The sequence below is a fragment of the Uloborus diversus genome, chromosome 6 (assembly GCF_026930045.1).
Source record: "Uloborus diversus isolate 005 chromosome 6, Udiv.v.3.1, whole genome shotgun sequence".
In the NCBI taxonomy this organism is placed as follows: Eukaryota; Metazoa; Arthropoda; class Arachnida; order Araneae; family Uloboridae; genus Uloborus; species Uloborus diversus.
In genome coordinates, this window is record NC_072736.1 from 82,882,697 (window position 1) to 82,896,880 (window position 14,184).

Below are 14,184 nucleotides of genomic sequence, written 5' to 3' on the forward strand. Positions count from 1 at the left end.
GGTCCAACCCAATTGGGTCCAATCCGGCCAACCCTGATATTTATAGTTCTGAAATTTTCAGTTTAAAAGGTAAAGATTCCCCGTAGACGACAATTACGCGAAGCTAGAAACGAAAGGAAAGAACACAAAGAAATTTTCGTAAATTTAAGTGCCCGCCAAAGTTAGAGTTGTCTCAATCGCAAGCGGTAGCGATCACCCCCGCGCTAAAATTAGCTCTGCTTTCGGGAAGGCGTGCCGAAGTGTCTTCTCCTCATGAATGCACAATATTTAGTGATAAAAATTAAGTTTTCGTTTTGCTGCTAGCTAACCTCTAGACACTTCGTGTTGCTGATTTTCATTGTCAAGTAAGTAATGGCATTTTGTGATAATTTCCGAAAAAAATGCGGTAGAACGTTCCAGATTTTTGCCTGAACTTTCTAAATTTGTACCTACTGCATGGAATTTTTACTGCAACAAAACTAAAACCCGTAAGGTTGACTACCCTTGTTAGTAGACATCCTGTCTAATTCGCCTGCAATTTTCAGGCACAGAGCTAGACCTATATCATGTAATTCATCCTCTGTAAGTTGACCACTAAAGTTAGTGTATCGCAAATGGTCAATTTACACAGCTTTCACTGTATCACTTACAAAAGGAAACAAACTATTGCATGCCTACAAAAAAAAAAAAAAAAAATGAATTCTGAAATTTTGAATTCAAATTATGTTTCTCGCAATCACGAACTGCGACAGGACCCTACTCATTGGAGTTATTGTTTCTAGAAACGACTCCTGTCCGTTATTGTTTATAGAAACGGCTCCTGTCCCCCCAAGCCAGCCCCTCCTCCTGGGCGATTACGTGTGCATAGTTGTGTGTGTGTTAGGCTTGTGTGTGTGTGTGCGTAGACCTGTCTGTATGCACGTAGGCGTGTGTGAGTGTATGTGTGTAAGCGTGCGTCTGTGTAGGACATGGACGCCTCCGATCAGGAGAAGCAAATAGCTCAGGACCGGGGGACAGCCGCGCCTGCAGAGGCCGGTGGTGCTGGTGTGCCTCGTCCAAGCTGAAAAAGGAACCAAACGTCAAGAACGGTCAAGTGAGGACAATGAGCAATCGTGATTGCTCAAAAAACTAAAAACTTCAATTTTTTTTAAATCAAAAAAGTACTTATTTTTGGACCCTGCCAGGACTTCGGAAAATTATATCAAATGTGCAGTTCGGTTTTTTAGCTTCAGGAAAGAAAAAGGGAAATGTCGACAAGATAAATAGATGAAGACTCAAGACTCATATTATGTCATATAATCAGTGGCGCAGTGAGGGGGAGGGGAGGTAAAATATCCCCCAAAGGGCATTGGTTTTAGCATAAATGCGTATTATATGAAACGCGTTTGAACGTATGAAAGGACTCTTAATCAAAAAATCCCCTCCAGAAGGTATTTTTGATCAAAAAGCCAGCCCCAGAAGATATTTTTGATTAAAAAAAGCCCTCCAGAAGTTTTTTCTGGCTGTGCTAGTGCATATAAGTAAATGCTGAATTAATAACTTAAATACGTTTAAGTACAATGAAATGTGATTTCAATTGAGGCAGTGAAATAAATAGAAGTATTCATAAAGTTTCGAGTAAAATGCGTTCAAGTCATAGGTAGGCTTTCATTGACTTTTTTTTTTTTTTTTTTGTAAATCATGCAATATAGCAGTTCCTACGTGGGATACTAGTACCGTCACTTGTCCCAAAACAGAGGACCTACCTTTTGCACTAATTACTCTCCAAAAGTTTTAATTTTGGCACTTACACGTCCCTTTTGTTTCTCACTGCCTCAACTGTAATATTCGAAGCATTATTGTCTGCATTCTTAAGTCAACTGGAGTATCATTTTCCTTCATTTTGAGATTTGTGTTAAAACATCGTATTTGCTTTTATTTTAAGTCTAGAAACGAGCATTTAGGGATGCTAAGTCCTGGGGTATTTATTTTGAGAAGTAAGGGGCCATTTAGTAATTACCTAAGGATGATTTTGGCAATTTTGTCCCCCCCCCTTCCACCTAACCCCCATGTAAAGGTGCGTAAGATTTTCAAAATCTCTCCCCAAATTCTTACGTGAGATTGCATTTCGTTTTTCAAAACAATAAAACGTTGTTAGAAAAGGATCAGTTACACTAAATCTCCCAGTTTGTGGTAAAATCAGATTTTTTTTTCACATTTTTAATTTTCAACAAATACTCACAAATTTCATTACTGTTGACACATAACAATTTTTTAAAAAAGATAAATATCTAGTCTTTGGATTATCATTTATCAGTAGTGAAAGAAAAGATTTTAAATAGTCTTAAACATAACTCAGTTAAACAATCTACAAACCAAAAACACTTTTAAAATAATGATCGACTAGTTTTTAATTAATTTCAAAAAATAATAATCGTCATAATAAAAAGAGTTAAAACGAGTCAATTCAGATCTCCTAGACTGAATGTTTTTTCGTAAATGATGCGACACCCAATTAAAAATAAAACATACTAACATAGTGCGATTCTTTCTTTGTAAAACAAGTAAATAATACAGTCGACTCCCGCTACAACGCGATCTGACTTACGCGAAAAGGCTATAACGCGAGTTTTTCAGGAGCGAGGAATTTTAGAGCTAAAGCGAATTTCTCGCTCTCAATACGAAAATATTTGGAAACTAATTGTGATGCTAAGTTTCGGCTTTGTTATTGACTACTAAACATTGACTTCGTGAATGCACTTATCATCCTTTTAGCATCACTGACTGCGCTAGTTCCCACACCGCACTATAAACATAGCATTGTTAGTGTATATTTATCCCCCCTCCTCATTTTTCACAGCATGAAACTGGAATCTGCTCTTGTATTGTAGATTATAGAAACTCTGAAAGAGGGGGGTTACCGTAGATGTAAATGTTATAAAAGTAAATGCGAAGCTATTGCATTCAAAAATATATTAAAATGATGTTTGAATTGCGCAGCATAAATTAAAATCTTCTCTTTGTAAGTTATAAATGTAAATTATTGTATCTACTGTATAGTATTCTTAAAATGCAGTTCATTATTGTTACGATATACCGTTGTGTTTTATTTTTATGTCTCTCTCTCTCCCACTGACCATTGATTTTGTGCATCTCAGCCAGTATTTTATGTTGAATAATGCAGTTTTTTTAAAAATAAGGTAAAAATTCAGCTCTTTATGTAAGAAAAGGTAATACATAGTTAAAAAATGGTCTGAGACAGTTTAAAAGGTGTTTAAAAATGCCTAAAATGATTGGGTATGTGAATAAAAAAAATCATATACACAACACTTTTCCACGACGCGAAATTTCGACTTACGCGAGGAGTCTTGGAACGCATCTCTCGCGTAAGTCGGGATCCGACTGTAGCTCATCCTAATATGTTTTTTACCTCCCAGACGCAAATGAAATTAATCCATGCCAAACCACTTGACCGCGCGCGATTTCTAATATAAAATAACGACTTGGAAAATATTACGTGAGCATGGGTTTGTCCCCCTCCCCCAAAGTAAGGATATGTAGAGATTCTCCCCCCCCCCCCCGGGGGACTCTTACGTAATTAATGGATGTGCCCTAAGTACTCAAAAAAGCTATTTACCTGGTTGTTTCTCTCTTACCTCGGGGTTCACTCTTTAGTGAACTTGATTCACACAATATACCTGCATTTATGTATAATGTGATATTGCAATATGTAGGGAAGAGGGGGGGGGGGGTGGAGCACATGTGAACAATGTATGTTTTACTCGGAACATTTTAAGTAAAAAAATTCTCAAGTAATATCCCGTTCTACTTCTTCTGCAAACTTTTAGAGAAATGAGCGAGTATATGTTTCTGTGGTGACAACTTCTTTTAGCAGGTGCTGTATGTAATTTTTTCATTGTTCTTCACGTGCAAACATATTTTAAACTTCCCAATAAGCAATACTTAATTTTTTCAAACCATTTTATGAACATTCAAGTAAATTAATGACAGCGTTTAAATTTTCTTTATTAAATTAAGAATTCTTTATTTTTGCTAGTTAGTTCTAAGGTAGAATGGGACACTAGTGAACACAACATCTAGGGGCAAAATGTGAACAGTTCCATATCCTCTTCCTAATAGTAGTACTAAAAGGTATTAAGTGTTAAAAAAATTCAAATATTTATTACTAGTATTTTTCTGCAATCAGTTTATAAATTAATTTTTATGTTCAATATTTGTTTAATTTTTTAAAATTGTTTGAAACTTAAAAGTTGTGCAACAGTTTAATGTTTTTAATACATACAGGAAATAAAAACACAAAACATTTTTATTTAGTTAAAAAACTAAATTTAAAATTCATTAGCAAATCCTGTATGAAGCTTGAAAGCAATAAAAATTGTAGCAATTAGCATATTCTGTGTGAAGCTTAAAACAATTAAATGTAATATAATAAGAATAATATTTACACAATAAAATATTCTTTGTACTATATAGTGTTATAAGTTGTTTACTTCCTTTTACAAAAAAGGAAGTATTATATTCGCGAAAAAAATTTCACTCAAAAATCGGCCTTAGTTTCTATTTTGTTCACTCCCGAATGAATGTTGAGTTTTTTTTTTTTTTTTTTTTTTTCGACCCGACCACACGTGGATAAATGCCTAGGAACGTACAGACACCCGAAATATCCATTTTGACGATCCCCGAGTTAATTACAACGAGTTTTCTCGTGACGTCCCTATGTATGTATATATGTGTGTATGTACGTATGCATCTCGCATAACTCAAAAACGTTATGTCCTAGAAAGGTGAAATTTGGTACGTAGACTCCTAGTCGGGTCTAGTTGTGCACCTCCCTTTTTGGTTGCATTCGGATGCTCCAAAGGGGTCTTTTACAGCTTTTTAGGGGGAATCATTGCAAATTTCAATGCTAACTCAACTGGTGTTATAATTTGTCAAACACTTAGCAATATATCGCCAAGTTTTGTTGTCATCATGGCGAAAATTTGGCGATTTTTTATTTTTTTTAAATTTTTAAGTCTGGTTTTAATTTGGCCAATGTTGGTGATATTTAAAGAGTTAATCACTGAATCACATTAAAATTGCCAATAATGGGGAAATAAATCTGTGTAAAACGTTTTTTTGCTTCGGTTCGCAAGAAACTAGGGATGAAAATATTTAATGTTTCCTTGCTCACTCCATGGCGCTATTATCATTAAATTGGCGTAAAATGAAGTCATGTAATGCACACATCAGCTCGTTTTTTCTTTTCTTTTCTTTTTTTTTTTTTTCTTTCCCCCGTTCTATCAGAGCATGTTACGGAACTTTAAAATTTGATAGTGATCCGAGTTATTTATTTCGAAAAACATATTTTCTTAATGGCACAGTTACTGTACAATTTAAACTGACACAGTATAGGTTACAAACTGTTCCATATAATTGGTATATACGTATATGTTTCATATTGAAGAGTTCTTCGTTGTAACATGATGCTTGTCCTGCATTTTTTAAGCATGTTTATATGCTCCTATAGGAGGCACTTCGATTCTGCTGTTACTAAAATTAAACTTAATCTATCTACAGGGCCTGATTACTGAATAGGCCATCAAGGTCGCGGTCTAGGCAGAGCCGCGCCGTCCCTATGTGCAAGGTCGTGCGAAGCACGACGGCGCCAGAGCCAAAAAGGCGACGAGCTCTACCAATTCAAAATGCTCCAAATGAAGGGGGAAAAACTTTTACCAAAAAAGTAAAATTGAATTCTTCATTGTATCTGATGGCGGTGGTGAAATTATACTGCTCACTGAAACAATTAATCCGTCTCGCTGAGAATTAAAAAAAAAAAAAAATATTGTGTCTAAACATGCCAAGTCAAAAGCGCAATCTTTAGGTTAACATTTTAGTACCTACAAGTAACGACTTGACCATAATTACGTGATTATTCCTCTTCCTCCTTTTATTTAACTATTTGCATTAAATAAAAAAAAAAAAAAAAAGCTTTGGAGAGACTATGTATTTGTTTTAGATATTAAATTCAATACATTTTGTAACGGTTTCGTATTTTAGAACTATTGATTTTACTGAAAATGATTTCAGTTTCAGATTTTAAGGGGGAATATCCTCTACTTCAGTTCAAAAATCTATTCAGTACTCGGTTGTCATGTTTTGACAGGCATAAAACTTTAAAAAATTATTATTCAATTAGAGTTTAGAGAGATATTTGGAGTGGCGTTAACTTTGATGTTTAAAATATTTCCCTTTTCCAAAAACGCATTAGCATATCAAAGGCAGGGTTCGTCAAACCGGACCTAACCCGAAAAACCCCGGTTTTTTCGGGCAGACATCATACTTGAAAAAACCCATCATCTCGGTATAGTGTGTTTTTCGCAGTTTTCTACATTTTGAAACTCTTACTTCAGAAACGAACTAAATATTGATCAATACAAAGTCCTTTATTTCAATCAAACGCCAAGATTTTTTTTTTTTTTTTTTTTAATTGTTGGGGTAAAATGCTTTGATTAACTGAAACTGGCCATCTCTTTTTTAAACGTAACTCAATGCAAGAAAAAAAGTCAGATTTCAAAAGTCAATTTCGATCACCCCTCCCTTACATCCGTCCTTACTCGAAATAACTTCGAGATATGAAGTAAAAACGTACTGTGTTCCAAAATTAAGAATTTAGATTGTTTTCCTTTTGATAAATTAAATGCCAAATGCATTTTTTCAATATTACATTTTTCTACAAAACCCTCCTCCCAGGTGTTAACTATATTTTGCTCCAACGTTACTGCATAAAGGTGCACAAGACATTTACACGACGGCGCCGATCAGGCTTGGCGCGGGCCTGGTCTAGGGCCCCCGCTTTTTATGGAAATGGCTTAACTATTCTTAGATAATGGCTGAAACGGTAAGGTTTAACTACAGGAGCAGGAGGGCCCCGAAAAAGTGCTTAACCTAGGGTCTTTCGATATCTTACTCATGCCCTGTCTAACCCAGTGGTGCCCACCTAGGGGGTGTCATGGCGCAGATTGCGCCATTGACATTTTTAGGGTTGGGGTTATTTTGGGGGTATTTTCCCCTTTTTGGGGGGAAGGGGTTCTTTGCGATATTTAGGGGGGGGGGGGGGGGGCGGGTGCGCCCTTGCTCTTAGGAGGATCTAACCGTATCTTATTTTACTATGTCACTGACTTTTATATCAATGTAACTGGAGCATATTTTCTCTGTTTGATTAACTTTATGAATTTTTTTGTTTCATTTTTTCCTTACACCGGCGATCTTCCAGATCATTTGTTTTTTAGGCATTGGCAGATAGTTTCTTGAATCTTGATAATTTGAAATATGACTTCAGATGTGGATTTTTATCAGTGGCTGTTTTATAAAGTTCATTTTAATATTCTGTAATTTTGCTGTTAAAGTGCGATAAAATGGGCAAAAAAAAAAAAAAAAAAAAAGAAAAAAAAAAAAGAATCCAATGTTGATAGCAATTTTCTGTGTCGTTCGAGCTAGTAGGTGCGGATATGACAAACAGGATGAAGAAATGTCTCACCGTGAAGTAAAACTTTGCTTGATGTTATTGTAGGTATTTTGCCGGAGCAGTAGAATGTTCGTTGAGTTAATGTAAATTTGATTTACTCTTCCGAAAATGCTTGGCGTTTTCGAGAGTCTCAAAGGTCTTCTGAAGGCACATTCAGTATGTATAGACGGTCCCGCTTTTCGACTTCATTATCGTTGTACTGTATTGTTTCTTTTGAGTGCTAGTTTGTTATTGTCATGTCGGCAATATTTTGGGGATCCTATACACTGCATTCAAAATGACGTAAGACGAATCGATGCTGTCGAAAATTTTTGCTGGATTCATTCTACATTTACCCTGCCCCATGCTTGGAATAAAACAGTAGGAGTGAGTGTTCCTCATCCAGGTATTGATACTCACAAGGAAGGACAAGATAAATTGTATCAAGGTTATTACCAGTGGGTAGCGCTGGTCCTTCTCCTACAAGGTATATTATTCTATTTGCCTCGATATCTCTGGAAAATATGGGAAAAGGGAATTATGAAAGCTTATGCCTTAGATTTGAAATATCCTCTGTTACCTACTTGTGACAGTACCAAAAGTTACAAGTTGTTGACTCATTCCTTGCATATTCATTGGGGTCATAACAGAAGTTACTGCACGAAATACGTGTTTTGTGAAGTCTTGGCTCTAGTAAATGTTGTCTTCCAGATGCTTCTTCTTGACAAATTTTTGGGTGGTGCGTTTACTACATTTGGTATTGAAGTACTAAAATGGACTGAGTGGGAACAAGATTACAGAACTGATCCTCTGGTCAAAAGGTTTCCCCGAATGACGAAATGTGTGTTTTATGATTATGGCTCATCTGGTGATGTTCAAAAAGTAGACGCCCTCTGCCTTTTGCCATTGAATATACTCAATGAAAAGATTTTTATAATTCTCTGGTTCTGGATGGTGTTTTTGTGTGTGGTCTCGGCTATTACCTTATTCTACCGTTTTCTCTTAGCTGCAATGCCTATGCTTAGGTACTGCGTATTAGTAAACAGGGCCCCACAAGCTAGCAAGGGAGCCCTTGATAGACTGGTGGGGTCATCTGGTTTAAGTGATTGGTTTGTGCTTTACTTACTTGCAGAGAACATTGATTCCACTCATTATTGTGCTGTAGTATCAAGTTTAGTTGCTGCAATGGACCAGAATGTATATGATCCAGTTGCAGTTCGAGGATTTTTTAAATAGAAGTTTACAGAACAAAATTTAGGGACTGAACTGTGGGCTCGGTGTCAAAAATGCATCCATTAGGCTCATATAGACTGCGCCGGGAATCGGTGAAATAATATAATTGTTTGAAGTATAAATAATTGAATTATAAAATGCAGATGGTTGTGTTCTTGAGTTATTTTTGTGGTACCCCATAATAAGAGGCACCTCGTGTAAAGGAACCTTTTTTTTTCTTTTAAATTAAAATTCACGCCTAAAATTCTTGGTTTGAGCATTTACACTGAAGTAAAATAATAATTCTAGATTCCTGGATTTAATTTTACGCCCAATAATACTTAATTGCATAGTAAAAACAAAAGGTACCCCCAAGCCCGTCATTTAGGAAGGTCAATTGCCCCCCCCCCCCCCGTACTTGAAAACTAATGTGTTTTCACATTAGTGGGCTTGTTTTTTGTTGTTTTCCCGTAAAGTTTTTGCACTCGCTTGTAATAATTTGAAATAACTGGCCTTGGCACTCCACGCTCTGTACTTTTACCTTCTCTCTAGCAAAAACTAAAAGAGCCAGGAACTTTTTAAGTTTACTGCTCTTTATAGGCGGCTATATGCGTAATTTTACTGGAGGGTTAAAAATTCTTTTTTTTTTCTAAAGGTTTTAAAGCTTGAATTTATATAAAGATTTTTTTTTTACTTTCTACCTACTAACTAAATTTGAACCTCATTTCAATGAGAATTTTTGGAATCTGTTGTCCTCATAATGGAGAATATGAAATTTGAAATTTTGTTTATTCATTAAAGCTTACACAAAGATAACTACAGATCATGTATTTGTGCGAACGTTTCGTAATTTTCAGGCCAAACCTCTGTTTTTTGAGTGATACAAATGAGTCCACGTATTCAATGTATTCCGAATTACGTATTAATCAGACCTATTTTTATGGTAGCACTGTACTAAGAATTGATTTTGATATGGTATTTATTTTTAAAATACTATAGATATTTTATTCTAGCATCTCAACTTATCGGCCAATTTCACGCTTTTTTGTATTATAAAAAATGTGTCTGATATCGTTTCTGGATCGTTCTTCAATGGATTGTATTATTTTTTCAATTGTTTAACGACGAAATTTAGGGTTTTATTAATTTTTTCTCATATCGTCACATTCCATTGTTGCCAACATTTCATACTGCTGACCAGTGACGTAGTTAGGGTCATCTTTACGTTTGGAAATTAAAGCGATTGATCAAATTTTGTGTGGTCAAAAAATAATCCTAACGCGCGCTTTAGTTCTATTTTTGCTCCACAGGTAGCAAGAGACACCTTTTCAGGAGCCGACTCAATAGGCCAGGGCCTGATTAATGCATGGTCCAGCGGGTCCATGGACCTGGGCACCACAATTTTAGGGGCACCAAAAAGGGTAAATTTCTTTCTTTCTGCACTTTTTTTTTTTTTTTTGTAACTACAACTTCGGAAATGTACGGATTATCTTGCAAGAGGGACAACAAATTTTTCCTGGACCTGGGCACCACTTTGGCTTGATCGGGCCCTGCAGTAGGCGCGTTTTTATGGGAACTTTCAACCCCAGAAAAACTTGCTTTTAACCGCATTCCGATTATTTGCGGGGTATATGTGGAATTTTCTCCTCCTGCTTTCTTCTGAAGTAAAAGTGGAGTTTTTATCCAGAATGCATTACGCGAAACAAGTTTGTCTACTTGCTGGGTATAGCCGCTAAGGATGCTGGATAAAAACCGCTTTCTCTGATACAATGGAGAACCTCTTTTTACATGTAAAAGTGGAACTTTTCAACCGGTTTTTTTCGGAGCCGAGCGGTTATTTACGAGGTAGAATGGTGTGTTGTGAACGCAGCTTAGTATCTTTATTTATGACCCCACTTAATTCTTAAAAGCCCGTGGCAATCGCTGAAACCCATGGCAACAAAGAGGACGATACAGGGCACCCCTGTTTTCATTTTTTTTGCCATTGATTGGTGAATGCAAGGGTTCCCAGTGCGGTCCCCCTCTTGCGGTCAAAATGGGCGACGTCCAATCAAAAATATAAACAAACTTTGAAACATTGATTATGATTGGTGGATGCATGAGCTGCATCGGTTTAACACAGAAAAGTCAGAAATTGTCAAGTCCGTAAGCGTATTTAGTGGGACCATGCTTTATTGCACGTAGAAAAAGCTACCAAACATCCACATTTCTTTGAGCATTGATGAAAAGCGGCGGAAAAGAAGCATGGTGAAAATCTTCTGCTATGTCGAGTGATTAATCCGCCCTGCAGCATATTCGATTTCCAGAAACCCGAGCTACTGACCTTCCCTCTGGATTTGGACATGCGTCCTCAACCTTTGTCAAAGGACATGGCGCATCTTGGCTCTTGACGTGCCCTCCGCGAATTGCTCTCAATTGATACACGTTCTGGGTTACGTTTCTCCAATCTGCTGAATGTTTCTGAAAACACCCTGAAGGCCGCAGGCCCGCAAAAACAACTCCAGAAAACAGCGTTTAGATTGAATAACAAGGGGAAAGTGCTTGTCTGATTGGCTGGTGGTGTGGGTTATAGTAATTGTATATCATTGAGCTTGCTCTGTTCTTGATCAACGATGATAGCAACGTTTGTCAATTTCATCTGTTTGTCGCGGGAGTTTTTCTTTTTCTGGTTAGGAGACATCAGCTCAAGAGGCTGTTATAACAATAAATGTGGCGAGTTATACATTTAAAATAAAATAGCGTTATTATTTATTTTAAGAGCTGGTTTTCGTAGCGAGTAACAAATTAACATTTTTTTTATCTAGAAACATCTCAAGGCCACATTTTAATGCAAACCGCCAAAATTGCATCCTTAGCAGGGGCGGACTGCGTCCCGCAAGATGGCGCCAACCTTGTCCTCCAAAGGGCGCCAAAAAAAAAAGGTGCAAAAGAAAAAAGTGCAAAAAGAAAAAAGAAATGCAAAAAATAATAATAATAAAGATAATTAAATGATAAAAATACCGATGGTACACAGGTTTACGGGTTTAAAGAAAAGAAAAAAAGCAAAGTAAAGCCGCACAGGTTTGTTAGCGCAAAAAAATAAATAAATAAATAAATAAATAAATAAATGTTAAATAAATAAATAAATAAAATAAATAAATAAAAATAAATAAATAAATAAAAATAAATAAATAAATAAAAATAAGGAAGCTGCACTTAAAATTTTTTTTCTTCTTTTTTTAGATGTTCAGACTTGAAGGCGCATCGGCCCACGGGCCAGTCCACCCTGATCCTTAGCGTCGTATAGTTGCGCCCCCAAACTGAATGTTTATGAGTGGAAATTTTTAATTTAGGGGCTGTCCATAAATAATATCACACTTCTTTTCAACAAATTTGACCCACTCCCCCTGTGTCACAAAGTGTCAAACTTCATCACACCCCCTGTCCTCTCCTTGTCACATGTAAAGCTGTTTTTCATAGGCACAGTTTTATAAAAAATGGGTCATGTCACACTTCTTATTACCCCCCCCCCCCTCCCTTCCCTTTGTCCAAACTGTCACAATTTCGAGAACCCTCCTCCCCATGAAAGAGTGACAACATTTGGTGGGCAGACCTTTTCCGAATAGCTCTGAATTTTACCAACTGATCAAAATGCGAGCATGCACGCTGCATCTAATATGAAAAGAAACATTAGCCATCATTACACAGAAAAAGAATCTGCGATACTGTCTCCAAATTTTCCGAATCATCAAACGAAATTTGCCGGATAATGTAATTTTTTTGGGAGGTCACAATGTTAAGGGAGTCCCTGCTAGCATAGTCCTTATTTGTTTGTTTATTTAGCAGTCAAACCAGTCATGTTGGCGCAGTATAGCCTGTAAAGGCTCTTGAGCCATTAAACCCAATAGAACCAAACAAACCATTTATGAGGGGAAGCAGCAGCAGGGGTATGCACAGAAATTTCGGGACCCGTCACAAATAAAGCTTATGGGTCCCCCCTCCATATTGTTTACTATTACGTCCCCCCCCCCACATATATATATTTCACTCTTCATTCTAAAAATCTCGGGCCCTTCTGGCTCGCAACCAGGCCAATAGGAGTCTCCCCTCCCCCGTGCACGCTCCTGAGCAGGAGCAGAAATGGCATTCAATTAAATCAAGTGGCATTACAATATCCATGTCTTGCAGTACAGTACATAACGCTACAGAGTGTAAAATTACGTTTTTAAACAGAAACTAACAAAAATTAACTTTCATTAATGTACTGAACAAACGAGCTGATGTGTGCCTCACATGACTTCCTTTTACTCCAATTTAATGTCATTTCCACATTTTTGGCAATTTTTAATTTGATTCAATTGTTTACTCTCTAAATATCACCAACAGTGGACAAAGTGAAACCAAATTTAAAAAAAAATAAAAAAAATCGCCAAATTTGTCACCAAGTTGGTGACAAAACTTGGCGACCAAAAAACTGGCGATATATCGCCAAGTGTCCGACAAATTATAACACCACTTGAGTTTACATCGAAATTAACAATGATTTCCCCACAAAAAGGGGCAAAAGACCCCCTTAGGAACATCCGAATGCAACCAAAAGAGAAGGTGCACAACTAGACCCCACTAGGAGTCTACTTGCCAAATTTCAACTTTCTAGGACATACCGTTTTAAAGTTATGCGAGATACATACACACATACGCACATACATACGTACATACGGACGTCACGAGAAAATTCGTTGTAATTAACTCGGGGATCGTCAAAATGGATATTTCAGGTGTCTCTACGTTTCTAGGCATCTATCCACGTGTGGTTGGGTCGAAAAAAAACTCAACATTAATTCGGGGGTGAGCAAAATGGAAATTAAGACCGAATTTTGAGTGAAAATTTTTTCGCGAATACAATACTTCATTTTTTGGAAAAGGAATTAAAAATTAAAATTTATCAATACTCCATAAGAGTGCGTTCAGATTTTCGACGTTCTGCTGTACACAGGGGCGGATCCAGAAATTTTTGTAAAGGGGGTCAAGATTCAATGGCCAGCGTTATACTCCAACATAAAAAAGTATCAGTTGGGGGGGGGGGGGGCAAGGAGGATGGTGGACCTCCTCATATGCTACGAGCCCCCCGCCTCCAAAATGAGATCAAATTTCTTATTATTTCAAATTGCCCCCCCCCCCCCCCTCCTTTCCCTAAATTTTGTACAACTTGTGATATGGATCTTGGCGCAAGTTGCCTTAAATTTTCAGTAACTCATATTTTTTTTGGTAAACAAGCTGGACACGTTGTCGTATATATAAATTTTGAATATTTTTTTTTTTAAAATTATATAACAAAAATCTCAAAAGAGCAATAGCCCAGTAACCGAACTCAGTCAATCTTTTGAAATATGACATGATGAGAAAAAATACCTTGCAGATCGAACCAACCAAAAAAAGGTTAACATTGATTTCATGTACTATTTCTTCGGATCTGAAAATTGAAGTTTAGTAACAATCACAAAACAATTCATGCCACAGGGGGGTCA

At 36.8% G+C, this 14,184-nt stretch overlaps 1 protein-coding gene and 1 long non-coding RNA gene across 2 annotated transcripts in view; both read left to right on the forward strand.

Moving 5' to 3' along the window:
• Positions 1–233: 233 nt before the first annotated feature.
• The window catches only part of LOC129224448 (uncharacterized), a 49,833-nt gene continuing 35,882 nt past the window's right edge, over positions 234–14,184 (forward strand). Inside the window, exon 1 of the long non-coding RNA XR_008580691.1 lies at positions 234–344. This is a non-coding gene — a long non-coding RNA (uncharacterized LOC129224448). The remainder of the gene's footprint in view (positions 345–14,184) is intronic.
• Positions 7,546–9,085, forward strand: LOC129224446 (innexin inx2-like). The gene has a single exon (XM_054858900.1). It carries the CDS (start codon positions 7,595–7,597, stop codon positions 8,699–8,701), a length of 1,107 nt encoding a protein of 368 aa, XP_054714875.1. The 5' UTR covers positions 7,546–7,594; the 3' UTR covers positions 8,702–9,085.